Source organism: Crocodylus siamensis, chromosome 11 (assembly GCF_052110815.1).
Source record: "Crocodylus siamensis isolate JL-2025a chromosome 11, ASM5211081v1, whole genome shotgun sequence".
NCBI classification, from domain to species: domain Eukaryota; kingdom Metazoa; phylum Chordata; order Crocodylia; family Crocodylidae; genus Crocodylus; species Crocodylus siamensis.
The window spans coordinates 62,942,599-62,965,512 of NC_143405.1; the positions used below are offsets into that span (position 1 = coordinate 62,942,599).

Genomic DNA, 22,914 nt, shown 5'->3' on the forward strand with positions numbered 1-22,914 from the left:
GCATAAATAGGCTGCACGTGATTTTATTTTCCCTGTCTCTGTTAGGGTTATAAATTGCATTTTATAGTTCATTGTTTTCTATGCCAGAGGACTACCTTACAGTGGAATTAATCTCTGATTTCCTTAATGACTTGAAAGTTAGACTGCATCCCACTTCTATGTGATGGATATGCCCGAAGTAGTCAATAACTATTGACTGGATTGCAAAAACTATATAAAATACTGTTCTTGTGGCTAGTGTGACTTGGGTAACATTAAGGGCTGCATTTCTTTTAGTGCAGTACCGCAGTGCAGCCTAAATAGAATAATAATCATAAAATATAATAAATTAAATATAAAATATTCTTACAAAATAACTGAATGCAACTCCCCCGCTTTGCACCCGTCAGCCAGATAGATAGGAGGTGCTGGCAACCTTTCCATATGTGGTATAATGTATATATGTTTCTCTTCATGGAGAGAGAAAGCATCTAGCTAGCAAACCATTCATTGATAACCACAGTCCTAATTCTTCTTACTCAAGCCAGTTCTTAACTCTCCTTTGATTTCAGTGGGACTAATCATGGAAGCAGAGACAGATGTGTATTGGAGGGGCGAGTTGCCTGCAAGTCAAGAAAGGAGTTTCAAGTTTGAAGTAGTTCAGGCAATTGCAGCCAGGTTATCAAGTGTCTAAACTTAGACACTCCACTCAAGCAAGAATACAGGTTGACTTATGCCAACACGTTCATTTAACTAAAGTTTAACGTTTGTTTCCTAAATGTGAGAAAATTAAATCGAAGGAAGTATAAACAAGATAAACACAAAGGGTTTAACATGTAGTAATATAAATTATCCTGTTTTTGACTGAACAGAGCATTGTAGGACATAGAAGTGAAAACATCAGGGGCAAAATTGCACACTGTTATACGTGGGCAAGAACCCATCACCCACTGTGAACACTAGGACCTGTAATTCTTTGTTTTATTGGAATAAATGGAGACTGAAATGTCAGCCACAGCTCTTGCCTGTCCTGATTCCTGTCTGTGTCATATCTTTCACTGCACAGGAACTTTGGAAGACCTGCAGTGCTTTCGCCAGCTGGGACTCCCATTCAAGTGTGTTCTTGTTAAAGCTCGTTTAAAGACTTCCAGGACTTGGCCCTTAGTTTTTTAGCTTCCTTTTTAATGTAGACATCCCCTTTTGTGGTTTGGAGAGGAACACCGATTTCCAGAGCGTTCGTTTTGTAAGCATGCAAACTAGATCTACTCGTGAGACCTGGGTTTTCTTAGCCAAAAGTTAGCACTGGCTTGCATTTCGATGTTTATGTCTCAAGGAATCCAAAGATGCTAAAACATGATAAGCAGAAAAAGAAACCAGAATCGGAGGGGAAACCTGCCTTTTATTTGCAAATAAGAGACATGTGGAGCCAAAACCATGAAATTAATTTCATCTGATGTTCAGCCAATTCCTAACACAAACATCAACTTTGAGTAATTAGTCCATGTGTGTTTGTGTGGATTCTCTTCGCCTTCAGTCTGGAACTACTTCTGTCCTTATGGCAGCGTCTGTAAATATAGAACTGGAGAGTTACATTATTCTGATTAATGGGCCATTGTTTGATTGTATTGGCTAAGCAACTGATGCTGTTCATAAAAGTAAATCTTTGCTTTCCATAACGAATAAACACAGATTACTTCCTATTGGTTTTGTCATTTTAGCAGTAAGTGCTGCATTCGTGAAGAATTCTTTCTAATTAGGGTCTTTTAATAGACTGCAGATTGAATGCATCTTAGAAGGGGTTGGATCTCTTTTTAATGTCACTTTTGTAGGATCTTAAGAGCAGGGCCCATCTATTCTGTCTTTGTACAGAGCTTACCCACACTGGTGTCCCATCCCCGGGTGACGGGCACCACCATAATAAACCAGGGCACCATAATTATGGTCATCACCCTAAAAACAATGACTGTTGCTGCTAGTAAGGATCAGTGCTTCAGGACCTGAGCCCAGTGGGAGCTTTGGGTTTGACTTTGGAACAAATTCAGGCCCTTGAGTAATACATACATTTAATATTTTTCTCAACTGCTTGGCCTGTACCTCATTCACTGATTCTGCCTAAAGGATTGTACCCCTCCAGATCAGAAGTGCTGCCGGCACAAAGTAGGTAGATAGGTTTCCAAGTGCTAATGCCATCTACAGAACTGTTTTCAGCAATTATGCTCATTTTAAAACATGGAAATAGCTGATTAGGGCAATCTGTCAGGTGCAGCAGCTGGCAGGATGGGACCCTGGTCCCGTTTGAGGCATTTGGTTGCCACTGTAGAAATTTTGCTAAGTATTGAAATATAGTGAATATATAAAATATATAGTATATATTCACAGTTGTCATGAATGCTTAGCAGAAACATGCTTTCCCCCAACTAAAACATCCCCAGAAAGACACTGACATTCCCTTAAACAAAAAAGGCAGTAATATTTCATAAATAATAGACAGCTGGCCACAATTGTCCTCTCTCCACAGGTTTGTTAGACCTACTGCTGGCACAAGCAAACATTAATATTTGTACTCTGAAAACCATGTGCTGACATTCATCCAGATGGAAAGAAAGGTGGCCATGGCTGTTCTCTTTCCCATTAACTGTATGATAAGTGAAAATATGGGCTTATATGGACTTCTGCCAGCCAGCTTGCAAGTAGGATGCCTATCTGAAAAGCACACATGTACGATATTCATATTTTTTTGTTTCCAGAACTGCCTGCTGGTTGGGAAAAGATCGAAGATCCCGTATACGGTGTCTACTATGTAGAGTAAGTGCTGTCGAGCATTTCTCGTTGGTAGGTCATGTAGGGAAGAGCTTTTTCCACTGGAGTTTGGGCACCTCGTCGTCACTGTAGTTGCACGGTGGCTCTGTGCTGGGGGAAGCTGATGCTTGTACCCCTCCAGAAAAAACCCAGGAGCTAACTGAGCGTACTAGAAACAAAAAGAGGGTCTACCCTGATGGCTTATTGTGACTGGCATCCAAGACCAGCCTAAAACTCAAGACGTGACCAGTTAAAAGTGCTCGGTCTTAAAGAGGGCACATCATCCCTTGCTCTTCTGCACCCCCTAGCGTGTGCATGCGGGTGAGCATTTCAGGCTCGGACCGTCCTCCTCGCCCAGAGAGGAGTGCCGGACACACTCGAAATGTTTGCTGCAAGTGGGTTTCTCTGCAGGAAGAGGCATGCTGTGACGGGAATGCTTGAAAACCTCAGGGCCTTAACACTCAGAGGCCTGGGCTCCTTAGCAAGTGACTTGGCTGTTACTAAAAGCCCTTGTTAAAAAAGCTGGGGAATGAAGGATGCCTTTGTGAAGATGTAAGCAATTTTAGCTGAGATCTGTTTAATAAGGGCTGTAATAATTGAATGGTTAATTGAGCACTTTCCCCAGCATAGCAATACGATCAAACTGCGCTCTCCGATAGCAGATTACCAATTCAAAATATGTATATATTTTTAAGGATTGAGACATGACAGTGTTTTTTTGAGCCAGGAATCTGCATTGTGTCGGCAAGAACGATGGGTTTAATGTAATTGTCACCAGCTTTGCAACAGCGTCTTCTTTCTCTAGATGTCAGGTCTCTCCTTTGGGAAATCAGAGATCAAGTTTTGTTTCATCGCTGACCCCGCAAAATGAATTTTTAATTATGTGTATACTCCTGTCTGTTAGGATGGCTTGTGATAGCCCTCAGAGTAGATGTGGCATACCCTTTCTGTCTGCTTTGGCTCATTTGTGACCCTACCATCTGTGCCTTGGGAAACGAGGTTAGCAGACGCATAATTAAGGCTTGACATTTATTCGCCGAAGATATCGAGGATATTTTTCGGCTATTAAATGTTGCTGAGAGGCTTCTTGAGCATTTCTTATGCCACTCTGTGCCCGTGTGCCCCTCAATTCTGGGCCACTCTTTACTGTTAAATTAAATAAGAAGCCAACAGCATGCGGCATAAGTTTATTTGACTTAATATTTATCATCTGCCTCGACAAATGTGATATAGATCTGTTTCTGTTTCTTGCATGTACACTTTAAATTAAAACCACCTGTGTAAAAGCAAGTGATGGTTTTATGAAAAAAGCTAAAACAATTTTTATGGATACATTAAAATTGTCAGTCTCTTATAGGATTCATGCATTTGTTTTCATTTGCTCACTGGATTAATTAAATCAGCAGTCTATCATCAGATGCATTTAATATCCATGTTGTGAATTAAGCAGAGAGATTTCTGAGCAAAACTCAATAGTGAATGTGTTGCAGCTACCTGCAAATTACTTTCTTTTTCATAAAAAAGCTGTGCAAGGGACTTTCAGACGGGCGGTGAAACGCACGTTCTCAATTGTGAGCTTTGCCTGAGCCACAGAGTTGGATTTTAACCAAATGCGGTTATCTTCAGGTAGATCCTTAAAGCCAGTGATACTCCAGATTCATAAGTCGGTATTGGCAAAATTGGATGTAAGCTTTTCATTTTGGGGTGCTAGGATTTTTAGGTTGGTTAAGTTTTAAACACAGAGATGCTACATGGCAGAGAGTATCTGGAAATCAGCCACGTGACTATCATCAAAATCAGCCCAGGATTGCCTGTCTGAATTTCTCAAGATGCGTTTTTCACTGCTTTTCAAACTGGCCTATTTTGCCACTTTTTTCCTTGCGTGGTTTGCTCATGTCTTCCTGCAGACCAGCATGGCAAAAGCACCATAGCTTTTCTTAACTCGGCAGCCCATTTTCTCAGCATTTGAACAACGGGTGTTGCAGGATAACGTGGCTCTGCTAATAATCTCAGCTTGCACCTATTATCCAGAATGAATCTGGACTGCTGTACTTGTCCCGCACCAGCTTCGTTTTGGCAGAGTTTTTTTCTAAGGCTCCAAAAAATGGTTGACGCCTGCAGAAAACCAAGCCCCTCTCTGCTCAGCCTTGAGGTCAGTTTATTCTGTTCATTAAAAAAAAAATGTGTGTTCACAGCTCTGTTATGTTCATAAAACTTGAAGCCAAGTATTTGCAGTCTCACGAGGGTCGCTTTCTAGCATGAAAGCAGCCAAATGAGCTTCAAGCTGCTACACAGGGACTGCTGAGGATCCCCCTATGCTGGTTCAAACCAGGATTACTTAATGGAGGCTGATTCCAAATACTTTTTGTGCCAGGGTCGTTCTGCTCAGCTGTACATTGTCTAGTCTGAATCGCAGCAAATACCTGATAGCCACCACATTTACAGCTGTGCATTGATCAGATAGCTGACAGATGTTACCAGCTTTTTTTAACTTCAGCAAGTCAGGGAATGATTGCACCTCTGGGAATCTGATTAAAGCAGAGACGATGTAGGTCTGCCTTTTAACATGTAATCAAACAGGGCATCCTTTCTGCCTTAATCTCATTTTCCCACAGATAAACTACTCCTTTATTGTATTTGAAAGAATTAGCCATCCCTTCTCAAGGCATCCGCATCCGATCACAGGGTTTCCTAAATAAGTGTTTTGGCACGAGTAGGTGGGCACGGCACTGTATGCCTTGCTGTGAGGGTTGTATTATTATTAGGCTCTGGTCCTGTTCGTCAAGAGGACTTTTGCACCTGTCTGCTACCCGGGTTTGGCATGCCAAGTGTTTCCTAATTTACTTCTCTCCTCCTTGTCCAGCCACATCAATAGGAAGACACAATATGAGAATCCGGTTCTGGAAGCAAAAAGGAAGAAACAGCTTGAGCAGCAGCAACCAGCACCAGAAGGTTGGCGCACGCCGAGAGCGCGACGCGTGCAATATTTGCTAAGTAGAACATGCTCTCCCTTGAATTGATCCTCCCATGTGGGCATACTTGTCCTCCATTAAAATACAGATATTGTCACCCTTCCCAGTTTTGAGAGAGGGTTGATTGGTCTAATGGCACACAAAGGACCACTGAGCCAGGTACTGTTATCAGAAGGCTGAATAGGACAAGGTAAAAGAGACCTTCTGAAATATTTGATTGCTTTAACGTAATGGCTTTGTCCCTGAAATTGGGAGAATTTCTTTTTTTTTTTTACCTTTACTTCTCTCCCTTCCATTTTTAAAGGCTGACAGGCAACAGAGAAGGCTTGTTGGCTCCTTAGGCACAGTAAATATCTACTTTTGAGAGCCTGAATCATGAATTTAATCAAGACGTGATTATTGAATCTGTCTGGAGGAATGGAAAAAGGCAAGGGACGAAGACAAAGGGCTAAGATTGCGTATCCCTCTATTTACTGTTTTATTAATAGTGGATCCTTTGGTGCTGCAAGCATGCGATGACACTGTGCCCAGTTTGATTATTCGGACGGATTTTTCAATTCTGAAAAACCATGTCGCCTTACTATCATTGCAATGAAACAGTCTCAAGCAGTGAAATGCTGCAGATGTACGGATTAGCAACAGCCTCAGAATGCGTGGGACCCATGTGGCCCCATTTCTCAGTCTCTGTCCTCCCCCACCCATCCTCCTCACTCCTCAGGAGGGTTGAACTCACCCAAAGTGCATTGTTTTTGTTCCATTACATTTAGTTTTTGTGTGCAGAAAGCTTTCCCCACCACATAGAGTAACCTCTTTTAAATTGTGTGTTATGTGATGGGAGAAGAACTTGAAGCACCTATTTCTTCCTCCCAACGCTCCTGCCCTAACCCTCTGGCCATCTGTATCAGTACTACTGCTGTGCATCAAGACAAACAGGTGTGTGGCCAGGTCGGATGGGTTGCATGGTAAATATTTGCTCCACCCTCATGCAAACTATTTGAGGTCAACCCAGACTTCAATTGCAGAGACAGCTGTGATGCATGACCTCAAGCTACTCACTTCACCTCTCTGTTTCCATTCCTAAATCTTTATCTTACCTGTTTCAACTGCCAGCTCTTTGGCTCTTAGTTGTATGCATGTACAATGCCGAGCCAAACGAGCCCTCTCTGTGCTACCATGAACAAAATAATGAATGACTTCTTGTCCTCACTCTCTTTCCAGAGTGGACAGAAGAACACCCATCTCTCACACCCCCAGCTGCTCCAAACCATGCTGCAAACAACCAGGAGGCTGTTCGGGAAGCTCCAGTACAAGGTAACAGCCAGCAAGGCTTTTCTCCTTATAATGATTTAAATGTTACCATCAGACCTCCTTACAAAAACAACCCAAACACCCCATAACAGTATGGCAAGGATAGAAATGCCCCTGTGCTCTGGATTTCTCTGATTTTGCAGAGGAAAATTGCAAAAATGCAGTGCAAATCATCCCACCACAGGAGTTTTTTAGGGTGGGGGTGATGTGGAGACCATTGAAACGTGGCTCTTGAGGGGTACGGCGCCATCCAGGGGCGTGCTGAGCTTCCGCCAGAGAGTGCTGGTGCTCTGCGGGTGTCTCAGTAGCAGAGGCCTGGGAAGGGCAAGCCTCTGAGCACAGCATGAGGGGCTTGGATATCACACTGCTGATTGAATGTTGCCGAGACCCTGGGTAGGGAGCAGTCCCCGGGCGCAGCAAGAACATATGCTATCTGTGAGCATACACACATGATGCTCAGGCATGTAAATCCTTATGCCTGTTAGGCAAGGGTATATGGAGAGCAGCTTTGCCAAGAGATCTTTGGGTAGATGTGATATCTTTTATTAGACCAACTGGGAAAAAATGCTAATTGCAAACACCCTTCTTTTGGCATTAAGAGACTCATTGGAGCAGAGGTTTGCAGCTGGGTGCCAGAGGGGACTGCTCTGGAGGGCAAGTGCATTGCCCTCCTCCTGGCTGCAGGTAAAAGAAGTTCAGGGGCCAGTAGGCTTCACTGCTCACACAGAGAGGCCTCCATTTGCTAGAGCTCCAGGGTTGCCAGTTCATCGCTATTGCCATAAATCATCACCTGCCTTGATAGTATGCGGCAGAGGTTATGCAGAGAGAGTGAGACAATTTCCATAGCAGCCAAAACCCCAAGAAATTCCCTGTAGGCTATGAGAGGTGGTAATCCAGGTGCTAAGGGCAAGGAAGAGCTGAGGTGAGGTCCAGGTTGGGCAGTGGGAGACAGGAATTGTTGTTACTTGCAGCACCCACAAGAGAGCTGGACCATCGGGACCTTTTGTAGCACTGGGGAAAATGTAGCCCGATAGGACCAGTTTCTCCTTCTCTCAACATCTCACCTATTTTAGGTATCATAAGAACAGGGCAAGAACTGCCCAAACTTCTAGGCCTTATAGTGCTACATATAACAATTCGTCATAACCATGGGTACAGTTAGGTGGCCTGGAGATGAGGCTATCGAGTTCCTTCCTTTCGCTGAAATCACTGGAAAACTTTCCAGTGACTGCAGCATTTTTGCTTTGCCACAGATTTTTAATTAAGTGTGAGCAGCAAATCTGTGTTGATGTGGGGAAGAGGCAGGCAGGCAGCATAAAGCCAATATTTGCACGCTCTGCAGATCACGTGCCACAAAACCATTCTCTCCAGCATGCACAATAAGAAAATATTAGGTCCACGACAAGGCACTGTATTTTTTTGTTGTTGTCATGATGAGTTGAACATTCCCCATAAATGACCCACATTGATCAGGATAAAAATAGGAAGTTCTGGACCTGGTACAACGGGTCCAAGTGTTTGTCTGCTTACTGGGTCAGCCTGTGCGGCCTCACTCAGGGAATCCTTCCCAAAGCAATCACAGTTGCTTGTTCTTGATGCTGAAACAAATATCTTCCATTCCTGACTCCAGCACAGCCCCTTTGCACCCGGTCTCTGCCCATGGAGACCTGTGCAGTGCCTTTATGTAGCTGGAGCCTATAGATCAGGGGTGTTCAAATGCATCTCTCCCCCACGGGCCAGATGAGTGGTGTGGGGCTGGACCAGGCGAGCTGGATCCAGAGCGTCAGACTCTGCAGGAACTGCAGCCCTTGTGCTTTCGAGCTGCATGTAGCTCTTACCTGCTTATGGCTGAACATAAGTTTGCGGTTGTCTCAATACTTCCCCTCAGTTGTTCCCCTTCTGTTTAAGGGGTGATGTGAAGTGAGCACCCTCCTCTTCCTCCATCTCCTGTAAGGCAGAAACTTGCCTGGGTGCTCCCTGACAGGGTTTCTCACCTGCATCGTCCCTCTCTCGGATGCATCGCTCCCATAACAGCTTTTCCTTTGGAGGTGGGGATAGCCAAATTGTCACCTCCTCCACTTGAGACTCTGCATGTCTGGGAGTGCAGCACAAAGCCTGGATAACCAAAAGCTGCCAGTCAGCAGCGTGGCTGGCAGCTTTGTAGTGGAGCGTGTTAATTATGGCCTCTGTTGAATACGCAGAATCGTTTAAAATGTATGCACCACCCCAAAAACACTGTAGCTGGCATACAAAAATGCAGCTATTGGTGTAATGGTTCCATATCCCTAGGTACCAGGCTCTTTTATTTCAATGAGGCTTTAGGTGAGTCCTGAGCCTCACACCCTGCTGACATTTTTCAAATGGAAATGCTGTCTGCAGGGCTGGGGGGCCCGGCATCACACAGAGCCAGCAGCTCCCTTGAGACTTGCCTTTGCCATCCAAAGACTGCAGACATTGTAGGAGTTTGCAAATGAGCATCGACCAACCTAGTTACAGTACTTGGAGGGTCTTGCCAGTCCTGGAGTTGTCACTAGGGAGCTTAATGACACAGCCTTTTTTTTCCCTTCTGGGTTTGTGCCTTAAAACGAGCGACAAGGACAAAGATGCTGCATTTTTAGATGCTCTTATTCTATCTCCCCAGAACCACTTGCCTTTTAGGGTGTCTTGGATCCATAGCAGGCTCCTGGAGATCACTGGTGACATCTCCACTACCACCAGTCTGGTCCAGTGGTTTCTGTGTGATTCATGCTACTGAGTACAGTGTTGCGTGCATGTCAGGCAGACTGCAGGGGGGAAGTCCATGCTTTAAATATGATCTGAAGACCATGATCAGCCTTTGCAGTTTGGTGGTTAGTAATTATAGGCAGCAGGGTTGGGGATGGTACTGAAAAGGAGCAAGATCTTTTCAGAAAGCTTATTGGGGTTGGAGAGAACTGTATTGCACCTGAGCTGCTACTTGGTAAATGGTACGCACTGTTACTCCGCATAATTCGGAGGATGAGTATGTACATGTGACTAAGTCTCTGCCTTGCTGACCTTTACCCCAGGGTAAATTGTTCGTGTGCCCATTCCTTGACCCACATATAGCACTTTACTCCGTGAGGGAAGTCACTGGAGTGGATAGCTAGTTAGAGTAAAGTTGAGAGCTGTCCTGTTCCCGTCTGTGCCTGCACACCTCTGCATCCATTAAACTCCTAGGAGAGCTTGGGGGAGTTAAAATGGATCAGATTTTTTTTCCTGCATATTTATGGACTTTCAAAACTTTCTAAACAGGAAAACCCTTTTTTACACGGAATCCTTCTGAACTGAAAGGGAAGTTTATCCACACTAAGCTCAGGAAAAGCAGCAGGGGTTTCGGCTTCACAGTAGTCGGAGGGGATGAACCGGATGAATTTCTCCAAATCAAAAGTTTGGTGCTGGACGGTCCTGCGGCGCTGGATGGCAAAATGGAGACAGGTAACTGTGCTCGGGTGAAAAAGAAGAAGTAGTACTCCTGTTTGCATCTACAGAGCCTCTTTGTATCCTGGGGTAGGTAAGGATTGTTATAGCTCCATCTTGCAACAGCTAAGCGAATAGTTCATGGTCTTATAGCAGGTCTGTGGCAGAGCTTGGGTAACAGATCCTGAAATCCCTGGTTCAGGACTTGGCACTGAGATGCTGAACATTGGGAACATAAGCAGCCACTTCTTGAGCCAGTAATTCAGGGAGCTGCCTGATGCTGCATTGCAATAATCACCCCAAGGTGCTGAGAAACAATACAGGGTATGTCTGAGGGCTCTCATCTCTTCCCAACCTTTCCCTATCTACAACAGGATGGAGGAGGCACAAAAGGAGAGACAAGTAACAGAAAGCATGGTTCCTGTGACCACAGTGCCTTCTAGAAATCATGCCTCTGTGTGTGTCTCCCATCCTTGGCTCCAATCACGGGCAGCATTGCAGGAAGCAGGGTACAGAAGAGCTGGAAGTTGGGTGCTGTCTTTGCAACCCTTTGCCTAGGCTCTGACTGTGCAGCTGGGGAGACATGGGCTGGGGGCTCAGGAGAGCATCCTGGCATGGTCTGGGCCACTGCCCAGGGCAGGGCAAGATAAAGGGCTTTTAGTGCAGATGTTGGGCAGGTTTGGATGTAGGAGCAACTAGCAATACTGATTACCCCTAGTGCGCTGAAGAAAATGGATCTGATGGTGGTATTTTGTGGACGCGTGGCTCACTGAGCTCTTCTTATCTGCCTCTCCTGTTGCACTTCCCCTGCGGAGGCATTCAGGCCCCCTCCCTTTTTTTTCCCTTCCTGTTATATGTGCATTGTGTGTGCCCAGCACCACACACAGCAAAGGGGTATCGCCTTTGCTGTGACTGCAACGAGGTGCCACCAACTCTTGGAGAGCTCCAGGCAGGTGGCTCAAGAGCCACAGGTGGAGCTCTGTTGTCTTCAGCAGCCTGACCTCTCCACTACGTCATAAACTCGTAACTTCATCGATACTCAGGCTGGAGGACGGGGTCGGTGTGAGCCGTGCTGTATGCCACCATGTTTGTGTGGTTGATAGTTGCAAGCCTTCTGGTTTATTCAGAGGATCTTCATTTTGCTTCAGTCATTTGTCAGCTGTAGTGGAGTGTATAATAGTCAGCGCTGAGCATTGCAATAAATGTTAAATGGGCCTTATGTTGTCACGGTGTTTGAATTTTTTTTCAAATGAGGCAAGTTTCACGTTTTTGCTCAAAAAAAAATGTCTGTGCATGCAAAAAATATATATATGCAATAATTCTTTTGTGTGCCGATTGCCCTAAAATAGCTCTCACTTGCCTGAGTACAACAACTTTGGTCCCTTTCTCTAACAGGCAGAAGTAAGTAAATGCTATTACTGCTTAGATGATTATGCCAGTAGAAGTCCGTGTGCCCTGCTACACATTACAGATGTTATGCAATTAACTGGTTAACCGCGCAATAAATTTAGACCAACCACAAGTTCAATGTAATTATCACACAATTAACTGGTTAATCGCACAATAAATTTAGACCAGCCACATGGGCAAAGTAATTATCACACAGTCAAAACGTCCATCTAGCTAAAAAGAGAGCCAGCCAGCTATGAAGTTAGTGCTTGAACGTGTGACAACTCTGTAGCTGGTTTTTGTCTAGCTTTCACTTGAATGTGTAGCAGGATCTTGAGAGAGAGAAAGCAGAGTAGTACCATTGGACTGAATCTCACCTGAAGATAGGAATCTTTCAGCATTGAAAACAGAGCTGTTTTTTAAAAAAAAAAAAAAAAAAAAAAAAGCTTGGTGCATGAAAGCACTGAACTGAACGTATGCATCTGTTTATTGTCTCTGTTTGCTCCGCAGGAGACGTTATAGTCAGCGTGAACGATACCTGTGTGCTGGGACACACACACGCTCAAGTGGTTAAAATCTTCCAGTCCATTCCAATCGGTGCCAGTGTGGACCTTGAACTGTGCCGCGGTTACCCTCTGCCCTTTGACCCCGATGACCCAAACACCAGCCTGGTGACATCTGTGGCGATTTTGGATAAAGAGCCCATCATTGTGAATGGGCAGGAAAACTATGATTCTCCAGCAAGCCACAGTAGTAAAACAGGGAAAGTAAATGGCACAAAGGAGCCACGGCCAAGCAGTCCGACTGAGGTCTCTTCTAATGGATCCCATAGTTACCCCAATGATACTGTCTCTTTGGCTTCTTCTATAGCAACCCAACCTGAACTCATAACTGTGCATATTGTGAAAGGGCCCATGGGCTTTGGTTTTACTATAGCAGACAGTCCTGGCGGTGGGGGCCAAAGAGTGAAACAAATTGTGGACAGCCCACGATGCCGGGGCCTAAAAGAAGGGGATCTAATAGTTGAAGTCAACAAGAAGAATGTGCAGAGCCTCACTCACAACCAGGTGGTGGATATGCTGATTGAATGTCCTAAAGGGAGCGAAGTCACACTGCTGGTGCAGCGAGGAGGTAGGTTTTGTATCCCTTTTCAGTAATGCAAAAATGTTTGCTGTCCTACATCTTTCTCTATGAACAGCCTTCGGGTGTACGGTGTAGAAAATGTCCTCCCCGAATGGGTTCCCATCTTACTGTAATATAATTAATTATTTCCATCTCTTTGGGTTGCAGTGGACACATATATAGATATACTTACACACATGCATCAGATGTACATGCATACAGTCTTTTTGGTAGAGAGCTTGTGATTGTTATGGTTACGTGACAGTTTCCATCGTCAATCCTGTTTTCAAATACTTGTAAAAACTGGCTTTGGAGGCTCAAATTCTCCTTGCATCAGCCATCAGAAAGCTCTGGGGACTTCTTAGGAGATTGAAGGGGTCAAAAAATTAGCAATAGTCTATACGTGGGACATAGTGGGGGGTGAATGAATCTGGGGGAGGGTTTTTCACTGAGAACTCAAACATACCCAAGGACAGATACCCTCCAAATTATGAATATGCGTAATCGTTGTGGGAGGGTTATCTTGTGGCTGGCCTTAGGGAGGGAATTAAAATCTCCAAAAGCAGTCAGCCATTGGAAAAATAACTTCTGAGCATGCTCCGTTGCCATCTGTTCAGCATGTAGAAGGTAAGCTTCCCATTGTGCTGTTGCAAAGCATGATGGTCTCAGCAAAGCCCGACAGGCTGGGACAGGCTTGGTTGAGCAGTAGGCAGCCTCAAACCCATTTGCAGATCTATTAAAAAGAGACTGACCAAAGAGCGCCCATGCAGCAGCTTGGGAAGTTAAGGGTACAGTATAACCTCATGAGTCTGGCATGCTCGTATTGGACCGAGCATCTCCCGGAAATTTGAAAACTCTGGATTTTTGAAACCAGAGCAGCAGCCAGTCCCAGGGGTGGGGTGGGGGGAGGTAGCGGAGGCCAGTCCTGGAGCGGTGGTATAGGATGGTGGATGACGGTGGCAGCTGCCACGTGGAAGCTTCCCCCTCTGCTGCTCCGGGACCGGCTGCTGCTACTTCCCAATCTAGTGTAGTATTCAAAAGTGCCGGATTTTTGAGAATTCTGGATATCTGATATCTAGATTTATGAGGCTATACTGTATATGAGCACAAGAGGGAAAGAGAGGTGAATAGGAGACAATTCACCAAAGTTTAGGGCTGGAAGGGACCTTGAGAGATCATGGGGTCCAGCCCCCTGGATGATCCTGTGCTGATGAGAGCCATGCACTAAAATAGCCGGTGATCCCACTTTTAGGTGACTGTCACTTCTCTCCAGCCTAATCATCAGGATCAAGCTCAGTGAGGTTCTGCACTTCTCATGATGCAGACCAGTGCTTCCCAAACGTTTCCTCAGTATGACCTCTTTTCCTCAGCATGGCCCCTCACTCCCAACCCGCAGCCCCCCACAACCCCAGGTGCCCTTCACTCCCCACCCACAGCCCTCTGCCCCCACCAGCAGTGCCCAAGCCCTGGTTGGCACCCCACTCCCCCGTGGGTGGCACTGCTGGAGAGGAGCCCAGGCGGTGGGGAGGATGCAGGCTGCCCGGTGCGGGCTTGCGGCTCCCCACCCTGCTGTCCTCCTCCCGAGGTCTCTGCAGCCTAGTGGGCAGGACCCGGTGTGGGAGGGAGTGCTACATCGCATCACCGTGGCTGCCAAGCTGAGGCTCCCCTTGCTCACCTGGCAGCAACGCGGGCACAACTCGGTGCTGCCACCACTGCCGTCCCTCACCCAAGTGGCCATGGTAGTGCCACACCCCCTCCCGCAATGGGTCCCACCGGCTGGGCGGCAAGAGGTGGCTCCCACCTGGAGCTGGTCTTGGCAGCAGCCCTGCTGCGAGCTCAGAAATGTCAGGGGGCACATTTATCGCGACCCCATCCACTGAAGTTGTGACCCCGTTTGGAGTTGCGACCCACAGTTTCACACCCAATTGGAACATATTGACACCACAATGTAAGTGTTGCTTCTATCGACTCCTGTAAGGATACAAGTGTAGGAAAATCTTGAAACTTTAATTCGGTTTAATTTAGGGTTAAAGGTCCAGTGATTCAGCTACATTGTATTGCCATGGGAATAGGCAGATGCAATGGGGTGCATCATACCAGCCATGTGCCCTCTCTCCATCGCCCCTGCAGCCCCATTCAGGTCTCTGTTGTACCGCAGTGCAAGAGGAGTGATGTCTTTGAGGCCGTGGAGACCCAGGCTCTGCTCCGTCCCCTGCCTTGCGCACCACTTTGTATCCTGCGTGGATACATTCAGATTTTGGCACCTGCTGGCAGGTTTGAGCAGCAAGAGCTAAAATGAGCTCTGAGTTCAGTCCAGGAATATGTGCTGAATCCTACCTCCCCAGTAACTGGCGGGCAGCAGTTGGCACAGAAATCCTTTTCTTAAACCTTTCCAAACGGTTTTCATTGTTATCTTCATCAAGCCAGCAAGGGCTTGGAAATTTCCATGGGGGGCAAGCTGTTTCCAGAGGGTGCACTGGATGCACAAACACATGGCCAGCCCATGGGGGGTGTCCAACATACTGCTATACTTCGTTTCGTTTTCATTTCAGTTCTGCAGTAGTTTCCTTTTAATCAGTCCCCTGATAAGCATCATGCTCACTTAACTGGAGCTGAGACAGAAATGTGCAAATGCGGGTCTCAGTAATATATGAAGTGCTTTTTGCCCTTGCAGCATCTTCTTGACTGGCAAGCCTGGGACCTGAATTTGCATATTTTTAGTTTTCATATGCATGGGTGGAGCTGGGCATTTCTTTCCAAAGTGACTCTTGATGTTTAGTCTGCCTGAGCTGACACCTAGGAGAGACTGGGGACCCAGAGGATGAGCACTCAGCATTTTCTGAGAATTGGACCCCTTGAAGGCATCTCAGATGGGTCTATCACTTCTGGAAATGCAGGCCAGCAATTCTAGTGCCTTGCGCTAGTAATGAATGCATGCTCTAGTAAAGCGAATGCTTTCTTCCCACTCTGGAAATGTTCACTATATTTTATATGTTAATAGTGAATCAAAAAGTAAGGACCTGAATACATTGAGAAGAATCCTCTAGTTTTATACACTGGTTTCTGCAGAATCGCAGTGATTTTTGGATCACTCTTTTACTGAGAGCCTTTAAAATATACCATAAGCCTGGTAAATGATTTATGTGCTTGGTAGCAAGTTTCTACATCTACAGTCAGAAGAGGAACATCAGGTATTATTAATTTTCCTGCAAAGAACATAAATATATCTATTACTATCCTGCATTAGTGATTTGAACCATAGTTGGCATTTAATCATCTTCCCTATGGCTCGGAGGTCCAGTGAGAAGGCTTGGTTAGGAAATAATAGTGGAGAGTTTTAATGGGAAAGTAAATGATCAATCTCCTATCATATTGATGAATCTCCTTTCTGCCTTAATTCTTCCAGTATGCATATTGATCAACTGAGTGCACACAGATGGCTGAGAAGTTGCAAATAACTTCTCAGATAGTGTACCAATCATCTTCCTCCGTCTCTCGTTACAGGCCTAACTGCCTTGACATTTGGACCTGATTGTAATGTACTTGCCATTTGTGCTGTTGTGGTCCGGTAGTTTGAAACAGTCATAGGCCTGACACGCAGTAAATAATTGAAATGTGCTTTTCTCAACATCAGAATAACGTTATCCTGTGAAGCTGTTCATTAGAGCCTGGCAGAACGTGCAAAGGTGATAGTAGGCACAACCTTGAAAACATCCTTGGAGAAAAAGTTGCAGAGCGTACTTGGCTAGAAAGCAGATGAGATCTGATGCGCTCAGACCCTTTCTACAGTAACTCTACCTTGCCCTATTTCTGCCCATTCCTTTAGCAGAAGGACCGGCCTCAGACAAAGCGTCGCTATTTATTTTGATCCAATTCCAGAAATGAGCTCGGCTCCCATTAGCAAGAAGCTTCTTCAAGTCTCTGGAAGTGGTTCTTGTCCAGGGTTTGGGGCTGGACACCTTTACCTCGTCTTCCTTCTGCTGTCCAGAGAGGAGAGGCCTGGGAGAACCTGCCCCTTCTTTAATTCTCATAGCGCTCGCATTCATTCAGACCTCCAGTAATGCTGAGGCTGGTGCTCAGAGCTGTCCATAACATTTGCCAGTCGTGGTTTACTAATCAAGCAGACGAATGTCAGAAAGAGATGTATACAAAATGCAAAAAGCTCAGTCAGCTCCAAGCCACTGGTGTTCTCCCAACAACTAGGTGTAATTGTTAAGATGCAAAGTGCGTAGCCTGGGAGAGAAGCTTCTACAATATTTACTGCGACGTACCTTCAGATGAAGCTTTGACTTCCTGTAAGTAGATAGTTTATGCCAACAAAGTCTTGCAGTTGCTCGTGGATGAGGGAAGGCAAGATGCTGTGTACAAAAGATAGGTCTGAAATTTTACCCTGGGTGCTCTGCTGCTGAAAAAACATCGCTACACCTGCACTATCCAAAAGTTACTCCCAGGACTAGCACCAGCTGGGAGAAAAATGCCATTTAGGATTTGTTACGTTCCACTACATCATTTGCAATTTTATGGAGCAGTGTGTAGGGCAGCACAAAAGCACAGGTCTGTTTTCCTTGTTCATGCATCAAAGGAGGCCACAAGTACACGCAAAAGTTCAAGAGTGTGTGTGTGTGTGTATATGTGTGTGTGTGTGTGTGTGTGTTTACGCGCATGCGCATGCACATGTGGCTGTGTGTGTTTGGGTGCTCACAAACATGTAGCTGACAATTGCATGAATTAGTTCAGTCTCAATAGTCTTATAGTGTTAATGTTAATAGGCAAGAGCAGAAGGCAAGCGTAGCTTTGTTTTAAATATGTGTGACTGCACAGTTTCCTAGTAACGCTGGAGTAGTCAAAGAAACCAACAGATTGTCCCAGATTTGGTGTTTTGGAGCCGATTCATGCAGTGAAATCCACTTTGTATGAAGGCCTTGTCTGTACATGGAACTTGCCTGGAGAAGCTATTGTGGGAATATCTCCCCGTATGGATACCGTTCAGGGAGCAAAAAACTGAAACCCAAAAAACCCAACTATAACAGAAGGGTAAATTCAGTTCCGAAGCAGCGTAACTATTCTGGAATAAACGTTTCATGCCAGAATAGGCTGTCCACATGGAGAGCTAATCCAGAGTAGTTTATTCTGCACTAGCTATTCTGCTCCGTTTTAGAACAACCTCAGGCTATAGCCCCTTGGGCAGATGCACAGAGATGTTCAGTTTGCTAATAGCTTTCACTAGTACCCAATTTACATTTAATTGGAGAAAGACCTGCTTGAGAAATAGAGCTTGTTCTTTTGAGGAGGACCAGTTTGGTCAGCGTTTAGAGGGGAGGAGACCATAAATATAACATCCTACTATCTACCTACCTGTCTCCCTATATACCAGGTTTGAACCATTGCCTGCCACTGTAATAGCTGAGTGCTTGGTAAGTAAAATTGGAGGCTTTGGCACAGTCCTTAGTCACATGAGGATGGATGGTTGGGTCAAGTTGAAGGGTCCATAGTTTTGCTAATTGGGTACTTCTGAACAAGTGCTGCAATAAGTGCAGTGACTATGTTTAGCTCTTGGTAGCTTCAGTAAGGGTTTATAAGGGTTTTCAGCACCTTTCAGGTTCAAGGCCCAAAAGTTGCATTTTGAGAGTCTGCTCCCAGAAGAAACTGGATCACTTTACCCAGCTTCTCAGGATTGCGGGAAGATAGATCATTAAATGGTAATAGAGCCAAGCAAAAAAAAATAAAATAAAAATAAAAAGCAATATCTAATCTTGCTTCATTAGTCTTATATCTGCTTTTTAGTCACTTTCCCTAATGATGTGAAACCATCATAATTAGAGCTGCAATTAGCTATTCGCCAAAGACTTGAACTCTGTTGAGCATGCCGCTGTCTTCTGTTTGCCCTTTAGGCTTGCAGCAAGGAGCAAGGCAAAAATCGTGCTGCGTAAGTGCCTAGCTGCCAGAAAATTTCAAACTGCTCTAGCAGCTGCTGAATGGCAAGACAGAGAGAGACTCCAGGTCACGGTTAGGAGTTTGCCACTTGGGGTCATGTGGGCACCCCCAGTGTATGCACGCATGCATCCCTCACTATGTACTCCACTAAGCCAGGCTTGGAAGAATACATCATGTGGCCTGAGGTTTTTTCAGCCTGTAATAAATAAAAGCCAATGGATTTTTTCCTTAGATCCACCCAGAAGCCCTCTGCTCCCCACCTCCCACCTTCACCACCAGTCCAGCTTGTCTGGGAATGCAAGCATGTGTCTGGGCTAAGGATTGTGGCCCTAAGTTTCATTCTTCCAGTTTGTAATTTTGTGGGTGTGTGGAGCAGTGATCCCTCTGATCTGCCCACTAGTAGAGATGTGATCTTGCAGATCTCTTGAATGGGGGGAATTTACCCCCAGCTGCACCTTGCTTGTGCTTGATGCACATTAGTTCCTCTCTTGTGTTTCAAAATGCACAATGCTAAGACTCTTGGTTCAGAGATGATACCTTTGATTAGACCAACAAAGCAACTGCAAAAAAATTATCTTTTTCTGCAAGTTTTCTGGCACACATGCCCTTCCTCAGGCTCAGGGAAAATTAAATAGGGTAAAAGGTTCCCGTCGGTAGAAAATAAATTTCAGTTCGGTTCGGAAACTTCTCTTGTGTTTCAGAACTTGTGAGGTTTGTGGATTTTTTCGTAGCTCTACTTGCACTGTCAGGCCCATCCAAACACTCTCCCCCTTGTCTTCCTCTGGTTATACATGGAGTGCTTTGACTTGTATTGAATTGTAGAAAGTGAGGGTTGGAAAGGACCTCAGGAGGTCACATCTAGTCCAACCCCCTGCTCAAAGCAGGACCAGCCCCAACTACATCATCCCAGCCAAGGCTTTGTCTACCTGGGTCTTAAAAACCTCCAAGGATGGAGATCCCACCACCTCTCTGGGTAACCTCTTCCAGTGCTTTACCACTCTCCCAGTGAGAGAGTTTCTCTTAATATCCAACCTCAACTTTCCTTGCTGTAACTTGAGCCCATTGCTCCTTGTCCTGTCATCTACCACCACTGAAACCAGCCCAGCTCCATCCTCTTTGCAATCTCCCTGCAGGGAGGTGAAGGCTGCTATCAAATCCTCCTCGGTCTTGTCTTCTCCAGACTCAGTCAGCCCAGCTCCCATGGCCTTTCCTCCCCAGTCATGCCCCCCAGCCCCTCAACCATTTTCATCACCCTCCGCTAGACTGTTTCCAATTTGTCCACATCCTTTCTGTAGTGGGGGGGCTCAAAACTGGGCACAAGGCTCCAGACGTGGCCTCGCCAATGCTAAATCCTTCATCCTTCGTTGTGACTCTCTCAAATTCTAGTAGTCCAGACTGTTGTAGCCCCGTCAGGTCACATCTATTTTCTGCATCTTTAGAAAGCTGCCTGAACCCTGCCATCTGGTGTGCCCAACTGACCCTTAACTCTTTTCAAATCCTACCTTCCCTTCCCCTTGGCCTCTGCCATGGATAAAACCATCAAAGCCTCCTAGCTGGTAATCTCCCCATAGATATGTTCATCACATCCTTCCCCATCCATTAACCCTCCTGTCTGTACCTCTTGGCAGGTAACCAGTGTAAGATTTCTCCTGACTTCACATATTCCATGAGAGAAGGGTGTTCTGTTTTAAAAATGCCAAAAAATAAGGTGTGAAATGAAAAAATTACACCGTGTTTAAGAAAATAGATATTTCTTGCCTTAAGTGTTTAATTCTAAAAATTAGCTTTGAATGCCAGGTTCTGTATAAATTAGGAGTCTAATTAGATTTTTTGAAAATATTGATTTAACCTATTTCACATCATTATTTTTTTTAAGTTACCGTTTGCTTTGAGACGCTCACTTGGGAAGGAGGAATTCAGATTGGACAACTGGCTCTACATTTTAACCAATCGCATCGAAATGGAAACGACAAGTCGTTAGACTTTATTCACAATGGAGTTCCTCCCTTTTATTAACCAGTCTTGTAAAAATAAGTTAGGTGACAAGTTAAAACACCGTCTCTGGTTTAATAGGGTTGTAATATCTGATCCCTATTTATCATACGTTGCAGGGAGGTAGTAATCTGGGGCTGTAGAGCTGTCCAGATTTTGCTGCTCTGGCGTATAAAGGCACCCAATGTTAAAGTGTTAGTGATTTAAAACGCAACGTTTCCTTTTGTGCTGTACATCTGCAGCTTGATGGTACTTACACTATTTCAGAAAGAAGCAATGGAAACAAAAAATCATAGACGTCGACATCATCTACATGAGGCTCAAAGCGAGTGTTGGATCAGGAGCCTCTTGTTCCTGTGCTAATACGGCACTTTTGTCCCCAACATGCTTCTCCCTTCTCTGCATCTGATCTCTGCAGGTATTTTGGATGCTCAGGCAGGGTAACACAGAGTAGTTGATCTGCGTTTTGGCTTTGATCATAAAATCATGTGTAAAGAGTCAGAATGGTTTTATAAATGTGCAGCCCCTGGAAACCAGTGAAGGAAATGGGTAATTAATTGGACTGGCACGATAATTTTAGCTCTGGGGGGATGTGGAAGGAATATAATCCCTTGTGTTTACCAACCGCTGTAATAGTGCAGTGCATGTTGGATGCTGGAGCACAGCTGTCACAGTGCTGTGGACAGTTCAGACCAGTTATAAAGTCAGGAGGGAAAACGGGATTTGCTAGAAGAAGAAATTGCCTGAAATCTTCCCATTGAGATTTTTTTTATTCCGTGACCCATCTCATCCTTCAGCAGGGAATAAGTCCTTTATGTGAAGAAAAAGTGAGGCTGGTTTAAATGAATAGCTAAAGCTATGAAATACTACTTAAATGTTTGAACTCCCCCCGCCCCCCAGGTTTTGTGGGGTTGGTTTTATTTTATTTTTTAATAGCGACTTCGTAAACTTGGAGTAAATCAAATTGCACAGCGTTGTTTTATCTTAGCTTTAATGTGATATAACACAAGGTGGCACAGCAGAACCTAATACTGCACTAAACAAGGCAGATTTAACTGGAAGTAAATCTGAGTTTCCTCAGCATTTTTCATACACCCGCCAGTTGCGCAGACTTTGAATTCTCTGATCAGAAATTTTATTCTGGCATCTAAAACTGATTCTGTCCTCCAACCTTGAGCGCGGCCAGCTTATTTGGCACCTTCAGGAGCTGCTAATTTGTGGGTAACTGAGGTTTCAGAAAGCCACTGTCCACTTCCAAGCTGGGTGCAACATCTGCAGAAAGACCAATGAAGTATAATAATGGACAATAATGAGTTGCCTGAATTCAAGAAGAGGCCTCTGTTTGTTGGTATAATAGATTGAATGGAGAGTCTTTAAAAGCAGTGGGGTTTTAAAAATTACTGGGGACAGTAGGTCTCTCTTAATGGTTTTGGAATTAATTTGATTTGTTTTTATTCCAAGACAGACTCTGCATTTTAATAACCCAGGGTTTTGGTAGTTCCCACTGTGATAAAGCCCTTGGGTGCCAGGGTGCTCCCAGAGATATGCCCCGGGTTTCTGTAAGACTGTTGGGCCCCCGCTCCGCTGACTGCATATGCCCAGGTTATTCATTTGCCCAGAAATCATGATGCACCAGAAGGTAACAGAGAAACAAAAGGGCTCATTTCAAGGAAGAACAAATGGTATAAAAATATTTGGAGCCCAATTCAGCGTGTACCTACATTTTCTTAGCCTAGTTCTTTTCCCCATGTACGGTCAAATGTTTTCCTCGTGAATGATGACGCTCCTGAGAGTGCTCTTAGTATCTTGCTAATGCTGATTGTTTGTGTCATAGTAACCCCTTGAGACCTCAGTTGAGATCAGAGCCCCAATACTTTAGGTGCTGGATCGCCTGCATTTGCCTTGAAGAGCCCGTGGCCTTGATAAACAGACAAAGCTTAGGAGAAGAGGGGGAATTGCAGGAAGATGATATGGAAGAACC

The 22,914-nt window shown here is 45.0% G+C and overlaps 1 protein-coding gene across 15 annotated transcripts in view; it reads left to right on the forward strand.

The window, feature by feature from the left end:
* MAGI1 (membrane associated guanylate kinase, WW and PDZ domain containing 1) overlaps positions 1-22,914 on the forward strand; it is a 402,777-nt gene that overhangs the window by 332,196 nt on the left and 47,667 nt on the right. For all 15 annotated transcript variants that reach the window (XM_090022950.1, XM_090022949.1, XM_090022947.1 and 12 more), the window contains 5 exons: positions 2,727-2,784; positions 5,642-5,730; positions 6,969-7,061; positions 10,332-10,514; positions 12,396-13,016. In XM_090022950.1, the coding sequence (XP_089879076.1) occupies positions 2,727-2,784; positions 5,642-5,730; positions 6,969-7,061; positions 10,332-10,514; positions 12,396-13,016 (1,044 nt within the window). The remainder of the gene's footprint in view (positions 1-2,726; positions 2,785-5,641; positions 5,731-6,968; positions 7,062-10,331; positions 10,515-12,395; positions 13,017-22,914) is intronic.